The sequence below is a fragment of the Pelobates fuscus genome, chromosome 7 (assembly GCF_036172605.1).
Source record: "Pelobates fuscus isolate aPelFus1 chromosome 7, aPelFus1.pri, whole genome shotgun sequence".
Classification (NCBI taxonomy): domain Eukaryota; kingdom Metazoa; phylum Chordata; class Amphibia; order Anura; family Pelobatidae; genus Pelobates; species Pelobates fuscus.
In genome coordinates, this window is record NC_086323.1 from 30,817,577 (window position 1) to 30,836,056 (window position 18,480).

Below are 18,480 nucleotides of genomic sequence, written 5' to 3' on the forward strand. Positions count from 1 at the left end.
AGTTGCAGAATCCCACCTAAAAACAGCTTATTTAGGTTTGTGGTTCAGGAGCTCAAATAAAGTGCGACTGCTCTGGCTCACAGCTAGGATCCGCCTCCCCCCCCCGGTGAGTTATCGTATTTACTAAAAGTTTTTGTGATGTTTGAAAAAGAAATTGAAAAGTAGATATCCACAGAACTGTATATAGTGCCTCCATGTTCAACTCAATGGAATATGTGTCCTGGATTGTGATGCTATTTGCTAAACCTTTAATATGCATCTAAAAGAAAATAGAGTCTCACACAAAAAAAGCGAAGTTATAGGTGATTTTTATGGCTTTATTCAGAGGTGTCATTTTGGAGAGAAGTAACAGATTCCCTTGATCAATTTAGCTTTTTTTTTTCCATTCAGCACATTCAGTATGGGCCACTAGGAGACGCCAGACGCAAAAACACATTGAGTTTATCAGTACAGTAATTATTTACTCAATGTGTGTTAGTGGAATGTGCTGAACACACTGTATAATTCAATTGATTAACCATATAATTATCTTTTTTTTTTTAAATATGAAATAGAACAAATTACTTTGCCAAAAAGCTACAAAAATAAGCCTGAAGATCTACCTTATTGTGCCTTCCTTTTTTGTGTATATTAGGGTACCGGTATATCTCTTTCCCCCCTGCTTTTATCTCTAGTGATTGGACCTCTACTTCCCATTTGTCCCCTTTACCCCATGTCCCTATTTCCCTCCACACTTAATTTCTTGGTATTTTGTACAGACTCATCAAATCGCTCAGTTTCATAGTGTGACATACAGTCAGGGGAGGGCTGTCAATTATTGGCCTTGGAGGGGCACATGTAAGAAAATTGCCTTTTTTTTGCACACGAAACCCATTGATCTCTATGAGGCTGGTCCTACTCACACTGTACAAACAATATATGTGTTTGACAGATGGAGACTGATGATTTGTACAGTATGGCAGAGTATTCTCAAAGATCTTGGCCTGCCTGAGTGATCGACTACTGTGACTCCATTGACACCAATCTCTCTGCAGCTACTTGCAAATACCACTACACCATAAGTACACACCATAGCCCTACAAACTGTAATGTAATACCCCAGGTAATATCCCAGTACACCGGTACAGGCCTTCCCCTGCCTGCACTACCCCCTGAGTGTCTCCCAGCCCTGGGGGGACTGTGGCAAGCGCAAGAATGATTAAACACAAACAGGAAATTTAATATCTGCCGGGAAACTTATTATCCTGGTATGCATCAGCTGGGATGAGATGACCCCGGACATATAATCAGTGATGCTAATTGTATCACGGATACGCCCGCCCATTTTCACTGCCCAACCTCGCGGACTTGCAGAACGTTCCCGGCAAGTCTGTTTGTAAGTGTTGGCTTGAGAAAGACACCATTAGGATTATTTACGAAAGTGAAAATTCTAAGTGAATTCAAAATTAATTTCAAATTTAAAGGAGTACTCAAAAAAAAAAAACATGATCATTTCAGTGGTCATTGTGCCTGGAGCCTGAATGAGCAACATTTGACTTTGATACGCTGCACATACAGAGTTTTACCTCCACCTCCGTCAGAGTTCCAGGCTGGCTAATGTCATTTCTGGGCAACTTTCGTTGCACAGAATGTAAGTCACGGTCAGCTGATGCTCTCAGCCAATTAATGGTGATGAATGTGGCTCTGCAGGCGCCGGACGCCATTCACTGGACCACCAGGGAGCATAGTAGCCCGGCGGGGATCCAAGTAAGGGGGCAAACAGTTTTAGGCAAAATAGGACCACTGACATAATAGGCGGCTTTGCAAATTTCATTTGCTAGCCAAGAACTGTAAAGTATTGTTGAGCAAATGTTAAGCCGAAATAGTCAAATTAGAGAACAAAATGAATGTTTGTCAGCTCATTTATTTGGCCCAATTCCCGTGTAAATTCTCCACAATTTCCAATTTATCCAACAGATCCCTTTGTACATTTTATCTGTGTGCCCCAGTTATACTGCTTCACTTTATTTTGTTTTCTCCAGAACCATGAGAGTAAACAAATAAACCCTCATCTCATTGCCTGAGATCTGGTTTCTTCTTCGTCTCTATAAAACAGCATTTCATTGCAGCAGCTATAGGGTATGTCTCTAACAATGATTCCAGGCAGAGTAACTGCTATGGATGTCTGGACTTCAACTCCCATCACAGTCAGGAATCAAGATTGTTCTAATAATAAACAATCTGTGTTAGTGTGTATGTATCCTGCAAGGAGTTTCAGGAAATAAAAGGCAGACCCTGGGACTTGAATAAAAGACAAGTGGCTGACTTAGACTGATGGGAGTTTCATGCCACAGCAGCTGGACTGCCAAAAATATCCCGTTTTATCTCAGTTACAGCTGTTGAGAGGCAGATGGATGAGATGTGTTTCTGGGAGTTGTAGTCCTTTGCAATGCTAAAGGCAGGTTGGCCTGTTGTCTGTAAGACTACATTTCCCGGCATGCCTTTAAACTCCCTGCCCTAAACGATTGAACAGCATTCTTTGCTGTTGATGTGAGAGGGAGCTAGCTGTGCTCACCGTCGAATCGCAGGGTTTAGGGCTGCTGGGCTCCCCCTCTCCTCCTGAGCTCTCAGACACCTCTCTCCCTTAAAGGCACAGCTCTGGGGGAGGCTCCCAAACTGGACTGGGGTACATGTGCAGGACCATGAGCATTTCACACAGCTATTGAGGACCAGGAGGAGGTAAGTTGGGGACTTCCTAAAAAAAAAATATTAAAAAAATAATAATAATCCACAAATGGTATGAGGTCTTATCTTAACCCTTTGAGTACCAGACAGGAGAGCATTGCATTGCAACTGTGTGGCACTCAGGGGGTTAAACCTGTAGCAACATCAGAATAAATAACTACAAAGAAAACAATTTAACAAGAAAAAGTGCAACACAGAAATATATTAAAATATGCCATTTATTCTTGTTTTGACAGGAATACTAGATCTGTTGTAGCTTGTGACCGTGTTTTATTTTATGTTTACCTGTTACATGTGTTGCTGTTACAGCAAACAAAGCATTATTAATTACCTAATATTCTTTAAAAAAAAACAAAAAAAAAAACTAAACATCATTATAGTTTGTTTAATTGCAGGATTCGGTAACCCCTACGGTGCCAGTTTTACCGCTACTTGTTGGATCTTCAATATATTTAAAGATGAAATGCCTCAGTTAAGGTCCATTATTGGGTTAAATACCATCGATGCCCAGTCCACCAATGACAGAGTCAGAATTGAAGTATGAAAGATAGTCTATACACCAAATTAGTTCAAATCTGACCGTGGCAATTCATATGTTAAATAAAAATAAAATATAGCCAACGATTTTTATATTTCGCAAGAATGTTTAAAATCCTGTAAGAGCTAAGTGCATATTTTTAAATTCTATCAATCACACATATTACTTTATTTAATTTTACATTTTTATTATTTGTGGATTTTAATTGGTGAGCTCTGCTGATCTTGGCGACGTTGCTTATTCATCTCACTCTCAAATGGTTAAATATAAATTTTATTGGGGACCTCAAGTGGTTAATCTCATTAAACCTTTTCTTGGCATACTAAAATGGGCTGGAACACTGTAAGAGGCTGTAACCAAATGCTACTCCCTATTGGTTGCTTTTCAGATCCTTAAAACAGCTCAGTTTTTTAGGCTTGTGTTCACCTCCATGGCTTCCAAACTTTTGCGAGCTGTCATTCTTGGTCCCCCAGGATCTGGCAAAGGGACGGTTTGCCAGAGGATTGCCAAAAACTTTGGGCTTCTGCATCTCTCCAGCGGTGTCTTCTTGAGACAAAATATCCGATCAAACACTGGTAAGATCTTTTTTTTTTAAAGCATGTTCCTTACCCACCCTACAAACTGTGCCCTGACTCCTGACAATGCGTGGCCTGCCTCCTGTAAAAATAAAACAAAACAAAAAATTAAAAAATAAATATGTGCAATTTGCCAAAATCAAAAATGGACGACATGTATATTTTATTAACTTACTGAATTATTTTTAGGAAGCCAGTGCTGCATTTAGCATATTTAATCAGTTTATACGTCTGTTATGGTTTGATAGAGCAGAGCTCTTTAGAACAATAAATATTTGATGCATACGATAGTTTGTTCTGCACTGGTACTGGAGTCTGTATGGTACCTCGCAGGTGGGGCGTGAATTTTTTTAACTTACAATTGAATCCTCTATAGTATATTTTAGCTGACCAAGTTAATATGGCCTGTTGTGTCCATACGCACCAATAAATATATTATTGACTCGACCAGTCCCAAAAATATTTTAATGCCCATAAAGTCATATTTAGCCATCACTAGTGAGTAGTACAGGGCTTCAGAGTATGTTGTCGCTCACTAGGGAACGGTACAGAGCTCCTGAATATTTTAGTGCTCACAAGTGAGTAGTACAGTACTCCAGAATATATTGTGTTGATCATGAGTAAGTAATACTGCGCTCTAGAATATGTTGGTGCTCACAGGAGGGTAGTACTGCACTCCAGAATATGTTGGAGCTCTTGATTGATAGATTTTTCCAGATTAAGCTTTCTAAACAAACCGTAATACTTTGATTATGGTTCTTGGGTTATATTATATTATTACTGCCAATATTTACTATTTTTCAATGTTTGCGGTGTTTGGTAATAATATGACTTGCCTTAACTAACAAGATAAATACTGTACTTCTAACCTTGGTTGTAGGGTATTGGGCATTTTTAGCTGCCTGTTTTACCACGTTGGGCACAGAATAATTGGTAGCTGGAACGGGGCGCTGAGCTACACACAGTGGGCGTAAATACCCAAGGGAAGATAACTCAACAAGTGAAGGTTTTGCAAGGAGTTTATTCGAGGTTGTTTGTACAATAAGGAACAGGCTAGAACAGCGAGATAAACCACACGCTGAAACCTCAGACAGATCAACATATAAATACACATAAAAATAAATATATTTAGAGACAAACAAATCTCCATCGGCATCATCTGCATTGACCTAAATCCAGTGTATTTATTTAACCCCTTGTATAGCTCCCTAGTACATAACGGTGCTTTATAAATGAAACATACCAAGTCTTAAATTGACCTATTATGAACTGGAAAACAATGCATATTCAAGGAACAATAGGTGGGTAATGCCAAGAATTAATTTAATATGTAAGATTCTTTTTGGTCAAGAGCAAGTCTAGGTAATATTGGAAAAGTGAACATTCTGTTGGTTTCCATGGTAACTGCTTCACTTTTCAAAGATCCTTTTCACCAGGATTCTTAGTTTTCTACCGGTGGTTCATTTATACCCTTCAAATCCTGGGGTTTTCTCATGGTCAGTTGAAGACTCCTTCCCAGAAAGGTAGTATTTTTCTCCCTTTGTGTAAAATGTTAGAATGCATTAAGTTTAGTTATTGGCAGATTTATGTTGCGGGGTTTGAAGCCTACTAGGTTACGTTATTCTCTGCTAATCGTCTGTCAGTGACATGGACAGCACTGGCAGGGTTAATTTAGTAAGAGGAAAGAAAACACAGTAAAGAGGATTTAAGTGATTTGAATGAACAGCTTGTTTGGTGGTGAGGGATTTCAAGAACAGCAATAATAATTGTTTAACATGGGAGGTGAAACGCTGCCTCTTAACGTTTCGGGTGTTGGAGCACTGTGCATTGCATTATTCTAACCTATAGTAACTGTGAATCTGTTACTAAAAAGGTTATACACTGATAAAATATATAATTAGCGTTTTTTAAAGGGACACTCCACTGCCCAAATACAAAAATAAAATGGAATTCACTGTTTAATAGTATACTACCAATGAAAACATGCATTCATTTAATTATGCGTATGTATATATGTGTGTGTGTGTGTGTGTGTGTGTGTGTGTGTGTGTGTATATATATATATATATATATATATACCGTATATATATATATATATATATTCTCTCTTGCAACAGACGCAGGTCTTGTCTGCAGGTTTTGCAAGCACACCCCTACTTACACAGCCCAGACTTTCTATGTCTGTCCAATCACAGACTTCCCAATGCAGCTCAAAGAGAACTCTTTTCAGTGTATCTGGAAAATTGATGCCTCCTGGGTTTCGCTGCATTTGAGATAAATAAACCAGGAAGTAACAGGACCTGCTGTCTGATTGACAGCCAAGTGGGGAGGGTTATAGCAAGGTTAACTTACAAAGCTGCGCTTTTTGTAAAATGAAGAAAAAAAAAAAAGAATTCAGCGAGCTAAACTGCTTTAGGGGTCTGTAGTGTCCCTTTAATCTCCAGGTTTTTGGCTCCATATGCTGTTTTAAGTTTGTTCCCACTGGTTGGTACATACTCATCAAATTCAACATTGCCTTCCCCAATGCAATTAAGCTGTATTAGACACTGGGAATATTCTAATGAAAGTATTTGCTTTATAGTGTATTTAAATGAATTATTATATGATGGTATTTTTGGCTAATGCTGTCCCTTTAAAATATGGTTAACACTTTAAAGACCAAGGATTGTCCCTTATATCATAATGATTTGTCCTTAAACCAACTACAATACCATCTAATGATAAAATGTCTTCATTAATAAGCAATGCATTCCATATAGGCAAATGGCATTTGTTTTGTACACTCGGAGTGCTTTTATGTGCATACATCCATTTTAATTTTTTATAATCATTGTGTTTACACAACAGATACCAATCTTCCTCACTCCCTGTGGCTGAATGAGAGACTGGTTTACCCTGGCCTGATGCCAAATGCATAGTAAGAGACAATAGCAGAGTGGAATATTTCTGCATTGTGCTTCGGGTATTTTAAAGGAACACTACAGTGTCAGGAACACAAACATGTATTCCTGACACTATAGTGTTTAACTATTTAGGTCCCTGGCTCTGTCTCCATGGCTGAGATCATCAATCGTGATGATCTCATCCAATCTAATTCTTACCCATAGGAAAGCATTGAAAGGCTTTTGCACATGCTGCACCAATCAGTATAAGGTGTGTCTTTTTGCGGATGTTACTAAGATATGTAACAGGGTTGATGTTCCAGGAGGGATAAGCCAAATGGCTAATGATTTAGGTAACCTAGAAAAATGGTCAGAGTTGTGGCAACTGACATTTAATGTGGATAAGTGCAAGATAATGCATCTTGGACGTAAAAACCCAAGGGCAGAGTACAGAATATTTGATAGACTTCTAATCTCAACATCTGAGGAAAGGGATTTAGGGGTGATTATTTCTGATGACTTAAAGGTAGGCAGACGATGTAATAGAGCAGCAGGAAATGCTAGCAGAATGCTTGGTTGTATAGGGAGAGGTATTAGCAGTAGAAAGAGGGAAGTGCTCATGCCATTGTACAGAACACTGGTGAGACCTCACTGGAGTATTGTATGCAGTACTGGAGACCATATCTTCAGAAGGATATTGATACCTTAGAGAGAGTTCAAAGAAGGGCTACTAAACTGGTTCATGGATTGCAGGATAAAACTTACCAGGAAAGGTTAAAGGATCTTAACATGTATAGCTTGGAGGAAAGACGAGACAGGGGGGATATGATAGAAACATTTAAATACATAAAGGGAATCAACACAGTAAAGGAGGAGACTATATTTAAAAGAAGAAAAACTACCACAACAAGAGGACATAGTCTTAAATTAGAGGGGCAAAGGTTTAAAAATAATACCAGGAAGTATTACTTTACTGAGAGGGTAGTGGATGCATGGAAGAGCCTTCCATCTGAAGTGGTAGAGGTTAACACAGTAAAGGAGTTTAAGCATGCGTGGGATAGGCATAAGGCTATCCTAACTATAAGATAATGCCAGGGACTAATGAAAGTATTTAGAAAACTGGGCAGACTAGATGGGCCGAATGGTTCTTATCTGCCGTCACATTCTATGTTTCTAAGCTATAGTTGTTCTGGTGACTATAGTGTTCCTTTAAATCCTCCATATCGTTACAAGAGTGGTAAATAAAAAGATTTGTTTCGGCTGTGTATTATTTTGCAGTCAAGGGAGCTATGGTCCTACATGTGTTGATGCTCATGCCTAACCTTTGGGACTGTTTTAAATAGAACTAAGTAATGGTTACGCTTGTGCGCAAATATTGGAAATTCTAGTGTCTATTCTTGACAATCCTCATTTAGCGAATGATCCTGTTATGTTGTTATGGTTGTTGAAGGTACTCTGTGCGTTCTTAACGGGACACTCTAAGCACCAAAACAACTTAAACTGAAGCAGTTTTGGTATATAAATCATACCCCTGCAATATCACTGCCCAATTCTCTGCCATTTAGGAGTTAAGATCACTTTTGTTTCTATTTATAAAGCCATCGCCACACTTCCCCTGCCAAGGGGGCACCTGCAAAATCTACCAGGCAATTCATATAGATAAGAAATTCCTAATTAAACAGACTTTGCAATGAAGGAAGTTTAATATTAGATGTCTCTATACAGGAAGTATGTAGGAAGGCTGTATAAGTCACAGACAAGGGAGGTGTGGCTAGGTCTGTATAAACAAAAAAAATTACGAGGAAATTGCAGAAAACTGGGCAGTTAGACTGCATGAGTACGATCTATACCCTGAAACTACTTCATTAAGTTGTTTTGGTGCTTATAGTGTCGATTTTAAATAGACGTTCCTTCTGTTGTAGGATACACCACAAATAAATCCTTTACTCTTCCCCAGGGGAAAAATAACAAAACACATTTTAAAAATCGGACACCTAGTTCACATTGACATTAGGAGAATGGAACCTTTGGGTGCCTCATTCAAGGTGTCCATTATTTAAAAGAGTGCCTGGTAGATTCTGACTTCTTTCAATGATAGACTTTCTAGTGTGTTTATTATATGGGAATGAATGCTACATTTACTTGGTTGCATGGTGGTTCCTTATGCATCTACCAAGAATACTGCGTGCACTGCAGGCTGCGCAGCTGTATAAACATGCATACGAAGAGCAGTCTCGCAGTGTGAAGGCTCCTGCGAAAGAAGCACTATTTAATTAGAAACTGCACGGAGACTTCTTTCATCTGCCCTTTATTCCAAAGTTCAAAAGGATCCGAAGGTGCCAGGAAAACAAAGACGTTTCCGGGCACGATAGGGTTAATAGGCTTCCCTCCACCCTCCCCACCCCGCTTGGCTGACGGGGTTAAATGGATCCTATAGTGCCAGGAAAACAAACCCGGTTTCCTGGCACCATAGACTCTTGCAGTACTAAGTGCAAAAGAGCCACAGCACCCAGACCACTTCAATGAGCTTAAGTGGTCTGGGTGCCTAGTGTCCCTTTAACCACATCGAATCATGAGGAAACCCAAATTCCTGCATGCCCGAATAGTAGGTTGGTGTCTTCCCAGTGGTGAATCAATGTCAGAACCCACTTGCACATAATTACAGACGTTCAGTCCCTCCTTTTTAATAATTAGACATCCCTTGCACCACTGGAAGCTGTCATATTGTGGATAGAAACGGATGAAATTAACTTGAACCTACTGGATCCGCTGTCTGTTCAACACTCGGGTTATTGCACTTTTTTCATCCTCTTTAGAAGCATATCTTCTCCTGGCTGTCCATTTACTGACTCAAGACCTACTGGCTGTTTGCCCAATTTTTTCGAACATGAATATCACTTTCTTCATCTGTCCACGAGCTGGTGCTTCACTGGAGCTGTTTCAGTCCTTGTTCCTCTGTCTTTAAATAAACTGTCCTTGAGTTTGTGTCTTTGAATAATGAAGGTTTAGTCTTTGAGAAATAGGCCAAGCCTCTGCCAGTAGGGAACGGGTTCTCAAGCTTCGGCCTTTGAATCATTGGTCCCTAATCCTCCGTCTTTGTTGTAACAGTTCCTTTAACTTCTGCCTTTTTGGATTTGATCTTTCTTTGACTTAATCACGGGAGCTGCAGTTTTTGGGCCCTTTTTCTGCTTTAAGGACAGATTTAATCCACTAGACTAGTACATTTACATTAGTTTATGTCACAAAGCAAACTTTTGCATTAATGCTTTGAGTTAGAAATATGCGAGGTAGTATTCCCTCAGATGCCCACAGATACATATGTTCATCTCTACAATATGGTACTGTCCGTAATGGTAAAGGACAGCTGTCACATCAAAACTATTTTTAAAATAATACTCCTTTCTTTTGAAAAGAAATAGATTTAGAAAAAGAAGTATATGTAAAATAAGAGAGAAAAACGCATCCCTTTCTTTGATTTATAAACTGAAGTTTATAAATTAAAATCTTCCCTAAGCTTAAAGTCCTTTAAGAGATCCTTCTCTACATACCTCAAAACAGGATGTACCTGTCATAGTTGATTATATATTTCCTACCTGTTCTATGTTAAATGTTGTATATATTGTATATTTTGTATTTTATTGTACACTAACTGTAACAATGCAATGATTTGTGGACCCAGGACATACTTGGAAACGAGAGAAATCTCAATGTATCTTTCCTGGTAAAATATTTTATAAATAAATAAATAAATAAATAAATACTATAGTACTGGATCCCTCAACATATGGTCTTTCCTGCTTCCCTCCATGCACAGAAACAGGGAAGACCATCGAGACTAGCTGTCAGTTTCCAACAATGTCTGACACAAGGTGTATGTATATTATTATTATTTTATTATTTATATAGCGCCAGCAAATTCTGACATACAGACATGCAGATATACAGATACACATATAGACACACATACATACAGAGACACGCATACATACATACACACAGTCATACATACACAAACACACACATGCAAAATGTTTTAGTCACCCTCCTGTTTCCTACCTTTTAGGTGCAGGAGGGTGACTGGACCGTGGGGTCCAGTGGCTGGCTACAGCTGATGGGAGTCAAGAGTTCACACTCTGACTCTCTCACCTCTTCCTCCTCCCGCGCAGCTCTTTATGATTGCTGGGAGGAAGTGACTAGGGCAGTCACTTCCTCCCAACTCTGACATCATCACACGGGGGCCCGGTCGTGCTGTTAAAGCGCGGCACTGACAGTGTCCCCTGGAAATTCATTGCCATTGTGTGGCTCTAACAGCATGGGCCCCTGAATGTGTTGTACCGTGCAGGCCTGTGTCAAATTACATACTGCTGTTGCAGGGCGGCCAGGCCCGGTCGCAGCTGCGAACCATGCAACCGCGGTAGTTCCGCCACTGGCCAAGACATGCTTCTAAATATATCTTTAAACCAGGGTACTTAACCCCTTAAGGACCAAACTTCTGGAATAAAAGGGGATCATGACGTGTCTCACATGTCATGTGTCCTTAAGGGGTTAAACTCCCTCACTGCGTTAATTTCCACCACGTCAATCGGAAGGCTATTCCGTGCCTCCAGCACCCTCTCAGTAAAGTAATATTTCCTAAGTTATTTAACCTTTGCCGCTCTAATTTAATATCACATTAAAGTTACAAAACAAAGAAATAAGTGTACTTTAATAATTATGAACCTGCAGATTGGGGTTTCCTTCTATTCTCTTACTTCCAATGGCAAAGAACATGTTCCATCTGCTTAGAGGACGTGGTGTATTTTGATTCTGCTGCAGCTGTTGCCCTGTGCTTCCCATAGCAAATAGTATCCCTTGTACACAATGCGCATATATATAGTCTGGCTGGAAAATATTTTATCTGTATGGAAGGTAACTCTCCGTTGCAAGGTTTGTGATGTGGAAATTTTTGCCGAGTTGCTAGCAGGCATACGTCACTAATGTCTATTCACTAATTTGTGGATGTGGTGTATTTATAACCAAATTCCCAAATTTAAAGGGCACGTGTCTTGCCCCAAACAACTTATGCTCATTAAATTGAGCGTAAGATTCTGTCTATACATTGTGCTAGCGGTTTTGCTAGCAAATGTATAGATTAGGAGAAAAAACAACGATTTAAAATTAGTCTTTTCTACTAGCTGTCAGTCAATGCCTCAGCGCAAGGAAGCACAGCAAGAGGATTACAGCTCCCGCGCCGCCCGCTGTTATTGCTCACATCGATGGTGGCCAGCTCTTGGTTTCCCCATGACACCGGGCTAACAAGGCATTTGTTAAAGTTGCCTTTACCACTTGGGGGTGGCGGTTTTTGCATCGCGATGGATACAGCGCAATTTTAGAACAAGGAGTCTTTGGGTGCAGTCTCCCCGTTTGTTGGTGAAGCTGTTTTAAGTAGGGTTTTTTTTATGTTTTTGGTTAATTTTTGTTTGTGTGAAACCTGCATGGTTTTCCTTTTTGCAACACTACTACAGCTGTACATGGTGCCATCCTGTGACCTTTGAAACAATGCAGCAAAGGTTACTGGTTGTTGTAGTTCAGCTGTCAACTTTGCTTTTTGCATTTTTGGGATATTCTTAGCAAATGCAGAGAAAACAAAGTGAAACTGTAGAAAGCTCACTGCAAAATGTGCAACCAGTTGATCTAAAGGAATTTAAAATTTGACTTTCTTATTTATTTTTTGATTGTTTCAAATATTTACATTTTAGATATATTTTAAGACATTGCCTCTAAAATGCATTAAATCTGTATAGGTCAGGTCTAGTCAAGCTTGTTCTGTCTTATTGATACAAATTCCCAAAGTCTGAGTCATCGTAAAAATCTCCGGCGGTTAATTTATCTGTCACGTAAGAGAAATTTACATCCGTCAGCAGCGCGTGCAAGAATGTCTTTAGCAATTTAGAAAACCATTAAGTCGCTTTTAAGATATCTATAAAAGTATGTTTAAAATGCTCTTTTCATTTAATAATTATTTGTTGACACGTAAATGTTAAAAACAAATCTAAGCGGGGTGCGTGGCTAGCAGCTAACCAAGATGGACGCTTAGTCTGCCTGGGCTGACGGAACCCGACATACTTACATAGCCATAAATGGCTGGTTCCACAGTGGCAGAGAGCCTAAAAGCCCTGAAAAAGACAATGGCAAAATTACCAACAAAAGGACGTACTTTCATTTTTCCCATGACTGCATATGGTGGTCATGCCCCAAACTAGTCTCTTTTTAGAGACCCATCCAGACCATCATCTCTCATGTGTTTGACTGGGAGATCACCCTAGGCCCAGCATTAATCCTTTTGCATCACTCAGAGTGCTCAACTGAAAGGTTGTACGTTATTTAGTTAATGTAGCCAAAGCATTAATACCCCTGCATTGGAAAAGCAATTTTCCAACGACGGTGGGAGAATGGCTAGGTGGGGTGGAGTAGACTAGATCGGCAAAGCTACTGGTGGCTTCATCTCAGGGTAGATTAGATAAGGTAGATCTGTTGTGGTCCCTTTGTGGATTCCTTTATTGAATCTAATGGCTGATAACTTCTCACAACAACAAAAACATCTATTGTTTTGTGACTGTAATGTGCGCTGTTTTGATAAAGACATGAAGAAATAGATTAAAAAGTCAAATATGCATTGTTGTAGTCTTATTGCTAGCAGTACATAGAAATCACACTTTATTAAATATTCATGTTTATACCTCAATGCTATCAAACTGATGGCATATGCATTGTTTTATATTGCGGAGTGCTGCTCCCACAATACAATACATACAGCTGGTATCGGGTAGGCAACCTTCTGCACTCCAGATCTTGTGGACTCCATCTCCCATAATCCTTTTAGAGTTATAATGTTGGCAAAGGGGATATATAGTCCGGGGAGATATAGTCCACAATATCTGGAGTGCTGCAGTATGCCTATCAGTGTGCAAAGCATCTTGCCCTGAGACGTATGCAATGTTGCGTGCACAGCCCAGGAAGGAATGTTCCCTGTATTTTCCTTTTCTGGACAGAGGTAAATAAACCACTGTATTTATTTATATCCTGAGTTGAGCCCTTCCATATTGGCTCCCTGTCAATCATTGTTTTATAAAAACAGCATTTGCACCTGGCAGTCATCATAGAGCGAGGAGCAGAGAAATAATGTAAGGTATTTAAGTGTTCTGAAAAGTAATGGTTATATTCTGTCCTTAGTTTGATTGTAATTATTAAAGTGATCTGATAAATTAAAGTTCCCTTTGCAGTAAATTCCAAGTTTTTGCAGAAATCTCCGTTTCAGACCACTGCCGAATTTATAATGGCAGGAAAATTCGGCCACTTTTCTGTTGGAAAAGGTAGATGTAAAATGTCACAAATTAATCTGTTGCGTCACAGTTAAAATGGCGCGCGTTCAAAATCACAATTAGAACCCGAATAAAGCAACAGATGGAAAAAAACCTGACAGATTTAAGAAATTGCACCAATAATTCACTAAGCACTAGATAGAATCGTTTGGGCAATGCTTTAATAAACCTTTACCTTGGCTTCTATGTTTCCTGTAGTGCAATGTGTGCCCTTTCTGTGTGTGCACTGAACTGCATGTGATTGTCATTTGCAATATAATATATATATATATATATATATATATATATATATAAAAGAAAAAGAACAATACATGAAAAACGTTAAGTTAAAGGTGATATTAGATGTTTTATTCAGCAGTGCAAATAGTTATCTATAATATTCCTGAATTAATTTTGAACAACAGTGTCATTATTAAAGGGACACTGTAGGCACCCAGACCACTTCAGCTATTGCTGTGTCCCTTTTGCACTTAGTGCAGTCCAGAGAGGGACATCGGCGCTGGATTCATGTAAGTGCCGAGGGATGGGGGGTGCGAGGGAGGGGCACCTCAGAAATCTATAGTGCAAGGTAAACTGCTTTATTTTACTGACACTATATGATCCCTTTAAGAAATAACACAGATTCACAAACGACAGATTAAGTCAAACTAATATAAAGCAATACTTTGGCATTAGGAATACAAACCTGTATTACTATCACTATGATGTCCCTCTCCTGACAATAAGTGCCCCCCTCCACTGTGCCAAGACTCCCCTCCTGCAGCGTCATCGCGGAGGCATCGCATCCCAGGAGTTGGTCCATTCCAATAATCCTGACAGAAGACCATTATGGACCTGATGCACATGCAGTCAAATTCTTCTCATAGGAGAGCATTGAATTTAATGCTTTCTTTTGAGCTGCACTTGGTCACATGACCAAAGTTTTACAAGTTTTACTCGACTGTTGTAGATGAAGCGCCTCTAGTGGCTTAATATTGTCTTATTTACCAAACTGCATTGAGATGTAGTGGTTTGCGTGACTTTGTGGGTCCTTTTAATTGCAATCTATTTAGAACTTTGAAGAAATTTACTGTTGATAAGGATTTGGAAGCAGATCCAAGTTACTTGGATTTTGTTACAGTTCCACACAAAAGGTTACTGTACAAACTGAAAGAAATTGCTTTAGATGGAAACCTGTGTTCCTGATTCGAGTATTGGTTTAAAGATGGAGTGTAGATAATAGTCAATGGAAAGTTTTCAAAAATGATTTAAGTGTTAGGTGAAATACCTAAGATTTCTATCCTGGTTCCACTTCCCTGCAATCTGTTTATTAACGATCTTGGGCACTGAAAGACCGTTTTTGCACATGGCACAAAAGCAAGGTAAAGTACGGTAATACTGCCTTAGCGGGTTATCACCTCTATAGTGAGGGCTTTCAATAAATTATGGACCTGGGCAGACAGGTGGCAGATGAGATTCAATCAAGGTAGGTCTGGCAACTTTTGTCCAAAGGACAAGAACCAACTACGTTCAGATCCTACCTTTAAAGTGCAAGATCCTACTTAAAGGGACACTATAGTCACCAGTGCAACTAAATGTATTCCTGACACTATAGTGTTAACACGACCATCTAGCCCCCTGGGCCCCTCATGCCTCCATAAATATAGTAAAAATCATACTGTATTCAAGCCAGAAGCTGTAAATCTGCATGCTGTTAGACTCAGGAAAAACAAGCAGTCTTCTGACATGTGAAAGCCTGATCTAATCACAGTGCTTCCCCATAGGATTGGCTGAGACTGACAAAGAGGCAGATCAGGGACAGAGCCAGCATGATTCAAACACAACCCTGGCCAATCAGCATCTCCTCATAGAGATTAATTGAATCAATGAATCTCTATGAGGAAAGTTAAGTGTCTGCATGCAGTGGGAGGAGATACTGAATCACAGGATGCCTCCATCAACTCTGAAGTCCCTCTGGTTCACTCTGAGTGACTGCAACTGGGGGTGTTCCTAGCTTTCAATGTAAACAGTGTAATTTCTCAGAAAATACAGCGTTTACATGAGAGAGGCTGCAGGGAGCTATAGATCTCACCTGAACAACATCATTAAGCTGAAGTTGTTCAGGTGACTACAGTGTCCCTTTAGTATAAGGGTCTGACAGACGGACGCTGCTGCCTCTGTCAGTATGACCTGCTAGCACGAAGCAGCAATCACAGAAATCTGAGCCTGCCAAGAGACACAGACTCTATTGCCCCCAATGACAACCAGCATGTTTTTTTATGGCTGTAATAAACCCTGTCTCATACCATCTTATTATACCTCCCAGGTGTCCCTATTTAGGAAGCACAGTCATTATTATGGGCCCAAATCTATCTGCCCCTCTTTTCTAGGAACTCCAGATTATTGGTGTGTTTTAGTCTATAACAAAGCTCCACAGAAATAATACTCACAGTAATGTGTCTTTAAACTAGAATAAATTTGTTTAGCATTTAGTCTGTGTATTTAACATTGCCCTTCTTCTAGATTACATTTCAGTTGCATAAATTGTCATTAGTAAGTTGTCTAAAGAAGAAAAGCCCTGCTCCTGGTCACATCGCCACTCACATCCCATAAAGTAAAGTGTCCCACTTTATCGATTTGAAATAATGGGAGGCACATCATATGGTCACCTGTTAAAACCTCCAGGGACAGGATACAGTACATGCTCTTTGCAGTCTGACAGCCTGGTCAATTCAATTGCAGACCACTTCAAAAGTGAGAACATTGTTTTGTATCAGTTTACCTCCTCAGTTTACCTACCTCCTCCTTGGTTTACCGCCAGACTCCAATGTGACCTGGTGATCCAGGGAGACTATTTCGGCTTTTACACAGAATTGGCATTACCCAGTCTGGAACTCTAGTTCCGGACTGGCTGATGACAGCTTTAGGAAGTTGCCAGAGGTAGACTTACACCTCCAGTATCAGAGGGGTTAATCTCTGTATGTGCAGCGTTTCAGACCGAAACACTTTAAAGCTCAGGTCATGGTGCTTAGAGTAACCCTGTGAAAGGGACACTCCAACTACCAAAACTACTACAGCCCACTTAGGGTGCAGGTTTGGAGCTGTCCCTAATCCACCAAACTGTTTTGGCACAGTTTGCTAACTGCCTGGGTCCCGCTGATCCTAGTCTCTCAAAGTTGGAGAACACAGGTATCCGATATATTCAATAGAGGAATGGATTCAACTCATTCGCTGGCTGAGAGTTCTCCCTTTTTGTGTGCTGTCCCTATAATATTAAACAGCTACTCCTTTGTGTATACATTTGAAATCATCTCACACTTTCCAAGATCTCTGCTCCTTGTGACATTTTGATGTGGTAAAATTATTTGCGTATGTCACAAGGACAAAGTGTAGCTGAGTTTTAAATGTAATTCCATTGACCTTGAGGACACGGCTGCTGTTATTTGGAGTAACACACTGGCCTGTGCCTGTTTATATAATTAATTGTTATCACTAGAATGTTGTTCTGTGTATAAAATTACCAGATTGCCCTGTTTAATTCTGGACAACTATAATTTATGCATTCAAACACGCATAAATCAATGCATGAGTTTGTTTGTGCTTGAACAGCAAGATGCTTATGCCTTATGTAGATGTTAGGGGTTAGCTTATGGTGCCGAATTTCTTTTAGATGTGTGCATTTAGGAGGGTTTATAATCCAAGACATCAACCAAAAAATAGTGGTCCGAACAGATCATTGTTGAAAGAGGTCAGTTGAGTCTGATGTGAGCTGTCCACAATTTCAACTCTGATGGACTGACGGTGTGACGATGTGTGTTTTTGTGACACAAACGTAACCCTGCCCTTATGATGATCATTTCAAATCTGATGCCTACCTTGGGAAAAAAAAAGCAGTGTATCCATTTGCTATTCAATGATTCCATCTGCAATAATGCTTTGTTCCACCCTGTTTGTGGAACCAGGTGATGTAACTTGTAAAGCTGTGCCTACTCTTAGCTTAGAACGTAGAATTTCTGAAATTTGTTAAAACCCCGCCCATCAGAGTTGTCAATCAGGCAGCCGAGAACAAGAATACTGGGTTTCCTGTGCTCATTTTGTCCAAGCTGGACAGAGCTCTCTCTCATCCCAAGGAAGTCAGGCTATCAACTATGCATGTTTGCTGATGGCTACATGTGCCCAAGTCTAACCGACAAATGACTGATGTTGGTTTAACAGTTCCACTCATCCTAAATGATGAGTGTAGCTCCTCTTTGATATAACCTACTCATCTCATACTCTCTGCAATGGGAGGATTCAACTGGCAGATTCATGGTTCTGGGGCCCCTGTCTAACGCCTGGTCCCTAGGCTGCCACCTATTGTTGATTGTCAGGCAGTATGGGTACACGATTTGAACCTGTGTATTCTATTTTCTAATCCCACT

At 39.9% G+C, this 18,480-nt stretch overlaps 1 protein-coding gene across 2 annotated transcripts in view; it reads left to right on the forward strand.

Moving 5' to 3' along the window:
- The first annotated feature begins 2,507 nt into the window (after nucleotides 1-2,507).
- AK4 (adenylate kinase 4) overlaps nucleotides 2,508-18,480 on the forward strand; it is a 58,484-nt gene continuing 42,511 nt past the window's right edge. The window contains exons 1-2 of one of the 2 annotated variants that reach the window (XM_063427883.1): nucleotides 2,508-2,718; nucleotides 3,651-3,837. In XM_063427883.1, coding sequence (XP_063283953.1) covers nucleotides 3,693-3,837 — 145 coding nt within the window. In that variant the 5' untranslated portion in view covers nucleotides 2,508-2,718; nucleotides 3,651-3,692. The remainder of the gene's footprint in view (nucleotides 2,719-3,650; nucleotides 3,838-18,480) is intronic. The other variant, XM_063427884.1, reaches the window with a different exon arrangement.